Source organism: Drosophila busckii, chromosome 3R (assembly GCF_011750605.1).
Source record: "Drosophila busckii strain San Diego stock center, stock number 13000-0081.31 chromosome 3R, ASM1175060v1, whole genome shotgun sequence".
Lineage (NCBI taxonomy): Eukaryota > Metazoa > Arthropoda > Insecta > Diptera > Drosophilidae > Drosophila > Drosophila busckii.
Genome location: NC_046607.1, coordinates 10,465,623 through 10,476,993, shown reverse-complemented (window position 1 = coordinate 10,476,993; position 11,371 = coordinate 10,465,623). Strand labels below are relative to the sequence as shown.

The window sequence follows — 11,371 nt, the reverse complement described above, 5'->3', positions numbered from 1 at the left end:
TTATTTTTAAGCAAGTCGTAAACGGAAGGTTACAAGAGAGAAATGAACATTTAATAAGCGCAAATTAAACAATAATGCAACAAACCCGAAAATATGTAAGAAGCAAAAATACAGAAATTAATTTAAATTTAATAAAAAAAAGTTTGAAAAAAATACAAAAACAACACATAAAATAATATTTAAAAAGAGCAATTGTGAAGTAAGAATGTAATGAGCAAACAAAAACAAAGTCAAGTCAAGCTATAGAAACTATAACAAAAAGGAAGGAGTGTTAGTAATAGCATAATTCAATGAGTAAACGTAAACGAATTCTTAAGCTTAAATTTGTATGTAAGTGTATTGTTCACGCCCTCAAACACACACACACACACACACACACACACTCGCATTCACTCTCCTTTGACTCATATGCAGACGCACATATAAACCGCTCTATATTTTAATCTCTCTCGCATGCAAATCAAAATCGACCGCTAATTACATTGTTTATGTTGAAAACAGTATTTGCATGCAAGTACATTGTATCGACATACTTGAAATTCCTTTTTGCCATAGACACGTCATATATATACAATACATATATATAAATATATATATTTAAATATAAATATTAAAGAAAAAGTATTTGTAGTTGCTAAAAACAAATGGTACACATACATATATACAAATATATTGTATACATCTCTTAGTATATATAAATACGTATATACTTGTATATTTTCTATGCCTACCACTTATGTAATATGTAGAAATTTCGAATTTTTCAACTGAATATCCTTCTCCCTAAGACCCCGTAACCTAACCACCCCGCCCCCTTCCACCAAACCCCAACCAAGTAATAACAAACCGGCGACAAAGTTTGCATTTATTACTCAACCTCAACAACAACAACAAACCAGAAAGCAGTAAAAATATCATTTAGTTTAGTTAAAGGAAAAATCAAGAAAAACAAATGCAAAAACTTTAAAGCGTTTTCAAGTGTTTGTTTTCTTTTTTTATAGTATTAGTATGCATGTGTGTATTGTTAGTATGTTATTGCTGCGTGCTGTGAAACAATCAATCGGGAAATCCAAATAGTTTTTCGCACATGCTTTTCAACACTTTCAGCTTGTATTTCTTTTGTTGTTCGGCAATTGTGGGGCTAGTGTGGTAATGGAAGCGCTTGGCACGAGAAAAACAAGCGGAAAGCGCATTTAAAGGCATTGGGCCAGTGGCCGCAGCACTTACATACAGACAAACAAACAAACATATGTAATTAAATAACGAAAACAACGTTCTCAAATTGAAACAACAACAGCAGCAAACTGACATTCGTATTCATTTCAAATAAAAATTAATAAAAACAAGAAAATGCGCGTCAATTATTTGAATTTTCTGTTGTACAGCTTGCAACTGGGGGAAGCCCTTAAGGTTTTTTCGAAAATCCAAATATTTTTTTCAATGGAGAATAAGCTTGCATTCATTAAAATATTGCATTGCGCTTTATTAAATATCTTAGGTGCAATAGTGGCTGCAGTCACTTAAGTTCAATGCCAAAGTTTACATACATTTTACAGCAGCAGAGAGAACTGGGTCTAGTGGCCATTGTTTGGAAAGTGCCCCACCCCACCCCTGCTAGAGTGGCTGGCTGTCGTATGCTATATACAAATGCCTTCATATCTATATTTGAAAATCTAGCCACATATTGACAGTTGCACAAAGTGCACGAGACAAAAAGGCCTAACGATTTATTTGTGTAACATTGCTGGCCCAGAGACGACCGACGACCGTTGTGCCATGGCGCTGCAGCTGCAAATTGAGAAGCTAAAAGGTTTGGATAATTACAAGGCTTGGTCAATGACAGTGCGCGCGTATTTGGAGTCTGAAGATCTCTGGAGCGTGGTGGAAAATGGACCAGAGAACAGCGAAGAGGTAGCTGCTGTGAAAATGTTTTATATTTTTGGCATTTTGTTACTGTCAGTTTACATCTTGCAGTCGCTGCTGAAGGATAAGCGTGCCAAGTTTCTAATACTCTGTTTGATTGAGACGAAGCTTTGCCAGTTTATGGTAAGCATACGCACAGCTCGAGATCTTTGGAACTATTTGCGCACTCAGCACTCGTTACGTTAAGGCCAGGTGTAAAACAATTGAGACATCAAATAAATCAACAATATCAGAAATTGTTAAGCATACTTTTATTCTGGCAACTCTAAAACCACTGGTTGGTCCTCGGGATCCTCATCGAGCAGATTGTCAAAGTACCAGCTGAGCTTCTTCTGTAGTTGCTTGCTCAGCCGCTCTGCACTAACACTTTTGCCGCCACCATGCAGATTCACCAGCAGCTGACGCACATCCTTGTAGACCGTATTGTGTTCGCTGGGTGTCATTAACTCCTCGGGCAAATGCGGTAGCTGATGGGCTAGTACCTCGCTATATTTCATATAGGTAAGATTGTGCTTGGCGACCGCCATTTCGGAGTGCGCCAATAACCCGAGAAGCTTGCGCCAGTGCTCCAATGACTCCACGGAATGACCAACGAGAAAAAATATAAACGCCAGCTGCAGCTCCTCAATGAGTGCATCCGAACTTTCAAAGCTGTTGTGTAATTCGTCCACAGCTGCTATACAGTCCAAAGCATGTAGAGATATCTCTGCAGGCTGCGCATTCTGTGGCACACGAGGAGGCACGACACAGAAACGCGGCGCTGTACCGTCTATTGGCTTCAAATCAGGCAGCAGCTCGCTTTCGGACAACAGCAGTCTAACGGCTGTTTGGCGTTTGCTATTGCTGGAACTTGCTCCTCCACGTGGTCGGTCCGCATCTGTGCAAGATTGCAGCTCTATGTTGGTGCGTATGGTGCCCAGTTCTGGTCGACAGCGTGCCACACAAGCTTCAGTTACGCTGCCTGTCAAATCTTTCCATTTACATACATAACGGTAGTCATAAGCTGCCAGCACACGTTCTAACTGCGCCAGATTCTTGCGTATGCGCTCGCGTTCCAGCTCTGGCTCTGCTGTCTGCCGCGGACGCAACTCCTCCAGATCGTTATCCCATTCACGTACAAGAATCTCATTTGGATGGAAGTAGTGCACAAACCCAACTCGTGGGGCAGACTCGCCATATGGTCCACGTGAAGCGCACCACACATAGTGCACGCCTGGCGGTATCATCTTGACGCCCCGAAAATCTGGACCTATGACATAGGCACATAAATCTATGCCAAACTCTGTGCCCACTGGCACACCAGCTATGGCTAGAACGGCGCCATCGGCTAGGAGCCGCAACGCCAAGTCCGGGTCCATTTGCATGCTGGAGTTGTCTTTATTCATTTTAAACGTTTATTTGTTTTTAAAGCTGGCCCGTGGTAAACAATGTGACCGCTCATTGAAATCGATATGTGCTCGATAATTTATCGAACAGATTTAATATTCAAGCCGGGCAGTTCGATTTTCAATAAAATTTATTCAGAGAAGTTTTGTACTTAATGCTTATATTTTACCTAAATGTAGATACTAGTACTGCAAACTACGCTTTGTGCCGATGTCATCAAGAATTTGACGCAGCTCCTCATCTTCAAAACGACCCTCCAGGGATGGTATGAGTGCCTTAGCTTCTTCTGGCGCCTCTGGGCACAGATTACCCAAGGCAGCTAGCTCAAACTTGTGCAACTTCTTTTGCATGAGCAAACTAAAAGTATAAATATTTTCTAAGCTGATTAAGTTACATAATTTATAATTTATATACCTGCGCACAGACATGATGGTCTCCTTGTTCTTAAATTTGCGAAAACTGTCTGTGTAAGCGTAGGTTTTCATAAAGACCTCTGAAAACTCCTGCTCTTCATCGGCGGATTCGTTTTGTCGTTTGCGATGATCAAGCAGCATGTGAACTTCAGATATCAGCAGAGTTTCGGCATTCTCAAACTCTGGAAGTTAAACAGTTGAAGAGCTTTAGAGTAACATTAAATAGTTTGTAGTTTTTTTTTTTTTGCAATTTACAAGTGAAACATAAAGTAAAGATAAGATCTTAGCTGTAAGACGGCATTTGAATATGCCCATTTTCCAGTAGAAAATCGTAAATTTGACGAGTTTTGTTCACATCAATCTTGATGAGTCGCCGTGCATCACTAAGTCTTAAATGTCCCAGTTTGGCCTGCTCTGCAATCAGCTGGTTTTTGTACTCTAAATAGGCTTGTGGCATTAGACGCACAATGCTGCATAGCGTGCGCTCGCCAGCATCAAGCTTGGAAAATCCAGGCATGTCTGTAAATAATTTTAATCAGCTAATGATTTAAATAAATATGAAATACTATGCAGTTACCTGTAATCTCCATTGGACTGGCCTTACGTCTGGGATACACCATATAGACTCTGGAGCTACTGCCTTGTGGCACTTGCTCCGCTTTTGGATTCTGCTCATAATGATGCACTATATGTTGCCAGTCGTTACAGTTGTTCTGACGCTGCCGCAAGTATTCTCGTTGCGCCTTCTGTCTTTGCTTATGTAGTCGAGTATACAGCGCTCCACCATGGAACGTGCGCACGCCATTTTGGCGTAACTCATAAAGCCATTGTAAACGATTTTGTAGCTGATGATAGTAGTGCAACGACTCGACAATCATGTCAAATTGTAGAGGCTTACATATTTGCATTAGAGCTAGAAAACGCATGCAGCTAGCATCGCTGCGGAAGGCATTTATATACTTGGTTATCCAGCTGACTGTACGATTGGGCATAATAAGACCATGTCGACGCATAATGTCATAACGACGATTTCGTTCTCTTAAAATATAAATAATATTATTGCATGCGAAATTTCGCTAAGATCAAATAATTCAATTACCTCAGCCGATTGTTGTACGCACGCACTAGAGCGCACTGCAGATCTTCAGTTATGGGTTTTTCCAGCGTGTCCAACTCTTCATCGACATCATCACCTTGTTTATGCAACATAATGGACAAGAGTCCCTCGGCGGAGGCGTCATAGGGCGTGTCAAAGTCGCCACGGGCGCAGCGATAGCCCGCATTCATTTTAAATTGCATGGACGCAATATCATCATGACGCGGTGGCTCCAGCGATCTCATTTTAAACACATACGGCATTCGTTCTGGTAGATAACAGTTGCGTGCATGTTGCAGACCCAATAACCTCTCAAATATTCCACCAAAGTAATTATCTAGATAGTGCCGCCTTATTTCAACTGGCGTATGGCGTTGTGACATGGAACTTGCAATATCATCCCAGTTTCCGTAGCCGTTTATGCGCAGAGCCTTTAACAAATCTCTTTCATCACGCGCTGTCCAGCCTGTTTCGCTAGCGAAAACCTGAATATCATCACGTACTATAATATACGCATGATTGTTTCGATGACAACCAATCTCGCGTCCTTTCGCAAAGCACTGCAAGCAGAGCAGTACCTCCAGGCACTCGGAGCACTTGATATATGGCTCTGTAACGTTGCAATGACATGTGGCACAACTACTCTCTGCTGAATCTCCATTAACAAAATCGTTTACAGATGGCTCACACTTCTCGAGCTGCTTGTGAAAGTCTTCAATATTGTAAAGCACTGTTAGATGCTTGGTCTGTTCATCGCTGCGTGCCCGACACAATTTCACTGCAAGCTGCTGATCTTTCAGTTGGTCGTGGCTAAGCTTCAGCTTTACTGCAAATAGTTAATAAAGTTTGTTATGGAAAACATGTGGCGCTCTAGGCCAGCTCTTGTTGTTCTTTATGCTTCACTTTTGACTTGCAAGTAGTGTTTATAATTGAAATATTTTTATGTCGTTATTACCTTTGGGAAACTGCAAGTCTGCTGCGTCCTCATCAACCATGTCCACTGGATTCATAAAAGACATGTTGTCCTCTTTTTAAACTAATCTTTAATTAAAAAATATAAGAATTGGCTTTGTATCTGCTTCAATATTTTCTTCTTGCGGTGGTTTTCGATAGATTTGTACCGAGTCGTAATCGTTCCGCATCAGTTCGATTGAACTACTAAATAAAGTGAGCGAATGGGCTATGCAACGTTTAGTATCGATACTTTGAGCAACGGGGATGCAATATATTGGTATTTATGTTATATCTAAACCTCAATCCACTGTTTAAAGTTGCTTTCCAAGTAAATAAGAACTAATAAAATTTAATTTAGAAAATAATTATTTTATTTTGTAAAAGTTTATTTTGAATTGCTTAAAACTGACGAAGATATTTACATATTTACATTTATTTAAATTTTTGCGCAGTGGAGGTGTGGTTGGCTGTCCAGCGAAGCCGAGTCGAAGTTGCAAAATTTAAGCAACGTCTTGATTGTATAGTTATTGTATATTATATACAGCTTAAACTGATAAAAATAATGGATTTCATTGAATTGTGATTTTCGAATTGTTAGGACTGTTAAAGTAGTGTTGAAAAACAATCTATCAACAGCTGATAGCCAGGAGCAATTTCGCCGTTATGCAACATTGTATATTTTTTATTTGCTAAAAAGGGACTTAAACTAGTTGCAATTAATTAAAATACCTATTTTTTTTTGGCACAAATCATCTTAAATTTATAACCATTTAGTACAAAATGATTCGTAACATTTGATACGATATCAGCGATTAAAATTTGTATTTTTGTTTGCATTCCATATAAGAATTTCCCGCGTGTTAAATCTGAACTTTTGATCAAACAAGTTGGTGTAATTATTGAATGAAATGAAGTTTATTTGTAATGTGCGACGGAGAAGTTGAAGAAACCGCGGTTTCTTCTGAAAACTTGCCGAAATACTGCAACTATTTTAAGAATTTGTTAGTTGAAGAACTTGCGCTCGAACCGGATTATACCCACCTGCATTACGGAAAGTGCGCTGTTATTGGACGCCTGAGCGCGATTTCGGATTACATCAAGCTAGAGAACGTCACTGTGCCACATTTCCCTAGGTATGATACATTGCCTGTTTCTGTAACAAATTAAATACATTTGTGTTTGCTTCATAGTGAGTGCAAGCTTCCCATTGGAGTCGTGTCGTTGCTTCTATTAAACTTCTCGTACGAGAACTCAGCAGACGACGCCTTATCTCCCGGCTGTTATTGCATTGTTCGTGGCGAGGTGGTACTCTACAACGTACAGAAACCAAATCAGTTGCCTATAACCTCATTGGACCTGCATCACAAGCTAAATCTATTTGGTGACAAAGAAGAGGCACGTGCTCAGTTGTTGCAACAGGTTCTAAAGACATACAAGCCAGCCATTAATGTGTGGCATTCAAGACGCATCGATCAGCCTGAGGAATTAATTCAACATCGTCTCGAGATACGTGCGCTGGTCACACAGTGATATGAACGTTCATTACATGACTACATCACGTAGCAACCCACGTTTTTTTATATTTTCTCAGGTTTTTGAGTGTGTGGAGCGCACTGATAATATTTTTGAATTGAAGCCGAATTGGCAGGAGAAAGTGCAGATATCAGCTTGGGTTGAGTTTTGGTCTCGTGAGGGCTACGTATTACTTGAACAAAAGTGGCATAAATTGCACCCCAGCTATGAGGATCAAATTGGAAAAGCTACACCAGAAGAGTCCACGTACTGGCAAGAGCTATGGGAACAGCACTCACTCGATATAAACGCACATTTCTGGCGTATATTCAAATGCGCCTTTGAAAACTACGAAAATGATTTCCGTCAAGGCCTAGGAGCAGATATAAATATATCGAATGTGGATAAACAGCTCGCTGAGTTAAATATTAATGCAGAAATTAGCCAAAATTCCTTGACTACCAACGAAAATTCGGACAAATTGGACGAGAGGCAGCAGTTAATGGATCTTGGCTTGCCTACATCGTTTGGATCTCTAGCTAAAAGGCGACGCCGGTCAAAAGCTCAACATATAAGTGAATCTGAGAGTGATAGCGAAAACATGGCCAATCACACAGATGACGCACTGCACGGAGTGCAAAGCCGTGTCATTAAGAAAAAGAAGAAGCGCCCTAATTTAGATATTATACCTGAGTTTATGCGAGACGACGGCATGATGCACAGATATTGGGTTAAGCGCTTCTCACTGTTCTCACGATTTGATGAAGGCGTACGCTTAGATCGCGAGAGCTGGTTCTCAGTGACACCCGAAAAAATTGCCGTACAGACGGCACGTCGCTTAGCCTGCGATATAATTGTCGATGCTTTTTGCGGCTGCGGCGGCAATGCCATACAATTTGCCATGACATGCAGCCGCGTCATTGCCATTGACATTGATGCCGATAAGTTGGAAATGGCCAAGCACAATGCTACTATTTATGGAGTAGCGCACAAAATCGAATTTATACATGCAGATTTTCTGCAATTTGCCAGCAGCACAAACTTACGTCCTGATGTTGTATTTCTTAGTCCACCGTGGGGTGGACCAAATTACAAAAAGCGTAGCAATTTTAATATTGAGACAAGTCTATTGCCTGTTGGCGCCTCAGAGCTTATGCAACATGCGCGACGCCTAACAGATAACATTGGATTTTTTCTGCCGCGTAACTCACTTTCACCCCAGGTGATTGCGCTGGCTGGCGTGGGACAACAATGCGAGGTGGAGTACAATTATTTGGATACGCGCTTGGTTGCCATAACATCATATTATGGATATTTGATACAACAAGATTCCACAGCCGCAGATTCAGATTCTTAAACGAAATAGACCTCGATTTATTATGGTCTCCTTCACAATTAGGTATCTTTTACTTATTTTTAGTCTAGTCTAATTGCTTAGTTGCTTTACATTCTTTTTATGCTTGTATCATATGCATTTTGTAAAAAAGTAAAATTAAGGACTGCTTAACTCATGTTTACGGTGAAACTAGTTTCTAATTGATTATTATGTACTATTTTGGCATTTTATTTATGCTCTCAGCATAAGATTAAGCATAAGTTCACACTGTAACCACTTTGATATCAAAGACTAGACTAATGAAATAAAGTTGTCTCTTTATGTTATGTTAAATTTAGCTGCGTTTCCACGAACAAAAGTTGCCAAGTAACACGGCAAAGCTTCAAGTACTTTATCCAATTTAGACAGCTTACAATGTTTGTTGCAGCTTGTGCATTGCAGTGCGGTGCGGTGCGGTGGGTGGGACACTGACCAATGGGCTAGTGGTCATAACTAATCCCTGTATTCATCTATTCGTTCTCTCTCTCTCTCAGTCGCTGGTCAAACGATTTGTTCGCTTTGCGACTTTTAATTAAAAAGTAAACGAAACAAAACGTGCGTCAATTTTTAAGAACTTTTGGTAAAAACAACTCTAAGCCTGGTAACCGTACGGACAATTAACATGTTCACGTCACAAAAGCTACCCGTAAATTCCAACGTAGACGTGATAACAGCATCAAGCCAACAACCCTTTTTGCTGTCAACAACATACTTAGTCTACCTTTAAACGAAGTGGGGGCACATTCATGGAATTTATAGCTCTGCCGACTTACAAAAGTATTTGCTATTAGTTGGTTAAAACAAGCTTTGGAGTTTTTCAACCTGGCTGTCTAATTAGTTTGATTAACTTATTAGTGCAGCTAAATAGCTTCCTTAAGTCTTTTAGGGTTGTTTGGTTTTGTATAAATTATCGCGCTGGCAATAGAAAACTGAGGAACTTCGAAAGCCTTAAATATACATATTATTAGACTATATTCATATGGAAAAAAATAGAATTCAAGAAAAGTTGACTTGTTTTATGGCTCCTGCAGTGCTAAAATTATATCCTCCAGGTAGCGACTCTCCAGAGCCAGTATGTGTCCCGTATTGCAATCCTCGGCGCCCACAAAGGCTAAGATCAGCGTCAGTTTGTTCATTTGCCCAAACTGATACTGTGAATATATGGACATATTTGTATTATTGCGTCCCAGCCAAAATTTGCTTGCCTGATCACAGGCAGCCGAAAAGTGGGTATAAATGAATCCATAAGCGCAAAATCCACATTCTTCTCCTGATTGTGGTAAACTCGCAACAAGGGGCTACCATCTCGGTCTGTTATCTGTATGTGCAGCAGTACATTGAAATATTTGTTGATGTCATCAGACATATTTGGTAATGTTAAATATGTATTTAAAAACTATAACAATTAATAATGTTATTGTTGCGGCGTAAAAAACCAAAACAAACAAGATGAACAGGAACTAGTCGCTTACAACAGCAGTGAACTGAAAAATTTGAAATACAAAATTCAAGATATGGATTAAGACTCAGCAACAAATATAATGTTCTTTTTATTTGAGGTCTGTCAGTTAACCACACAGCTGCAAATCAGCTTAAATATGTATTCTTCTTAGATTCATAGACTTCATAAATCAACAAATAATTAAATGCTGCACATGCATTGTTAGTTTTCCGTTACGGTTGCTCATCACGCTTAATTAGCTGCAGCCAGAGCCAAAGATACTGCACCTGCATAATCACATTTGATACGTGGCAAGTGTTTAGCGATTCACGGCGTAATCGCATTTGCTATTGTCACAACTTGATGCATAAATAAACCACCCCGACGTTTAGAGTTGGATTTAGCGCTTAAGCCATCGTCAAGTGGCACAAATTACAGTTCAAACACTGTAGATAGCTTGTTGTTGGTTTGGGGTGGTGGTGGTGGCGGCGGCGTTGCTGACAAACAGGCCGTGTGACCATTTGTCAAGAACGTTGACAATATTACGCTGAAATTAAATAGCGTAATAAAAGGGTGACTTAATTTGTTTTTGCTCAGGCAAGCGTTGGCACTTTCGATGATCTACGAACACGTGTTTGTTTTCTAATAAAAAATCTTGCAAACTCAAATATTGTCGCTAGCATTGGGTCACCCACTTGCCTTATTGAAATTGTTTGTTGTCAACCCCTCGGTAACAAGCCTTGAAAATGACTCTAAAACGGCAATTACGCGTATCTAATAACGTCGGCAGTAAACTTATGCTCGTGCATAGATTTAAGTAGACGATAAGACGATAAACACCAATTCGTTTGTATTTTATTAACAATTGCAACATAATGAGTTTTGATACTGACGTTATATGATTTGCTTGCTTCATTTTAAAAAAGTGTGTTAATATTGGCAAGAAGCTTTAAGCTGTATTTATATTTTTACCTTCAGCAAGTAAAATGGCGGCGCATTTGACTTATTGATTAACCGTTATTCATGACATCGGCATTAAAATTAATAAACGTTGCCAGTGCACAAGCAACAACAATACAAACGATTGCCAATTATATACACCAGCAACCGCAGCAGCATCAACAACAACAACAATAACAGCAAGAAAAAATAAAGCAATAATATTTAATAAATGTGCAAACCCCCACACACACACATACACACACACTTACAAAGCGAGAGAAAGAGACTGAGCATAATATTTTTGGTGGTTGAATGGGAAAAAACCATAA

The 11,371-nt window shown here is 39.7% G+C and overlaps 6 protein-coding genes across 7 annotated transcripts; 3 read left to right on the top strand and 3 right to left on the bottom strand.

The window, feature by feature from the left end:
• Positions 1 to 1,689: 1,689 nt before the first annotated feature.
• LOC108602240 lies at positions 1,690 to 2,152 on the top strand. The gene is made up of 2 exons (XM_017990289.1): positions 1,690 to 1,911; positions 1,975 to 2,152. Exons 1-2 carry the CDS (start codon positions 1,777 to 1,779, stop codon positions 2,107 to 2,109), a joined length of 270 nt encoding a protein of 89 aa, XP_017845778.1. The 5' UTR covers positions 1,690 to 1,776; the 3' UTR covers positions 2,110 to 2,152.
• A 22-nt stretch (positions 2,153 to 2,174) lies between these two features.
• Positions 2,175 to 3,308, bottom strand: LOC108602239 (protein AAR2 homolog). The gene has a single exon (XM_017990286.1). The coding sequence runs from the start codon at positions 3,306 to 3,308 to the stop codon at positions 2,175 to 2,177; it is 1,134 nt and encodes a 377-aa protein (XP_017845775.1).
• Positions 3,309 to 3,427: 119 nt separating this feature from the next.
• On the bottom strand, positions 3,428 to 5,950 carry LOC108601855 (DNA-directed RNA polymerase II subunit Rpb4). 2 transcript variants are annotated; one of them, XM_017989806.2, is made up of 5 exons: positions 5,774 to 5,950; positions 4,822 to 5,644; positions 4,300 to 4,760; positions 3,978 to 4,241; positions 3,839 to 3,904 (listed from the first exon to the last, which is right to left on the bottom strand). In XM_017989806.2, exons 1-4 carry the CDS (start codon positions 5,835 to 5,837, stop codon positions 4,006 to 4,008), a joined length of 1,584 nt encoding a protein of 527 aa, XP_017845295.1. In that variant the 5' UTR covers positions 5,838 to 5,950; the 3' UTR covers positions 3,839 to 3,904; positions 3,978 to 4,005. The 2 variants fall into 2 exon arrangements, with proteins under 2 accessions (XP_017845296.1, XP_017845295.1); XM_017989807.1 differs by lacking the exons at positions 3,978 to 4,241; positions 4,300 to 4,760; positions 4,822 to 5,644 and adding an exon at positions 3,428 to 3,666 and having other exon boundaries at positions 3,724 to 3,904; positions 5,774 to 5,928.
• A 615-nt stretch (positions 5,951 to 6,565) lies between these two features.
• Positions 6,566 to 7,323, top strand: LOC108601907. Its single transcript, XM_017989884.1, has 2 exons — positions 6,566 to 6,905; positions 6,963 to 7,323. Exons 1-2 carry the CDS (start codon positions 6,697 to 6,699, stop codon positions 7,300 to 7,302), a joined length of 549 nt encoding a protein of 182 aa, XP_017845373.1. The 5' UTR covers positions 6,566 to 6,696; the 3' UTR covers positions 7,303 to 7,323.
• On the top strand, positions 7,281 to 8,911 carry LOC108601906 (trimethylguanosine synthase). The gene has a single exon (XM_017989882.1). It carries the CDS (start codon positions 7,304 to 7,306, stop codon positions 8,639 to 8,641), a length of 1,338 nt encoding a protein of 445 aa, XP_017845371.1. The 5' UTR covers positions 7,281 to 7,303; the 3' UTR covers positions 8,642 to 8,911.
• Positions 8,912 to 9,675: 764 nt separating this feature from the next.
• LOC108601610 (ragulator complex protein LAMTOR3 homolog) lies at positions 9,676 to 10,025 on the bottom strand. The gene is given in 2 exon segments (XM_033293902.1): positions 9,676 to 9,881; positions 9,884 to 10,025. Coding segments are annotated over 2 exon segments (348 nt in total).
• Positions 10,026 to 11,371: the final 1,346 nt, after the last annotated feature.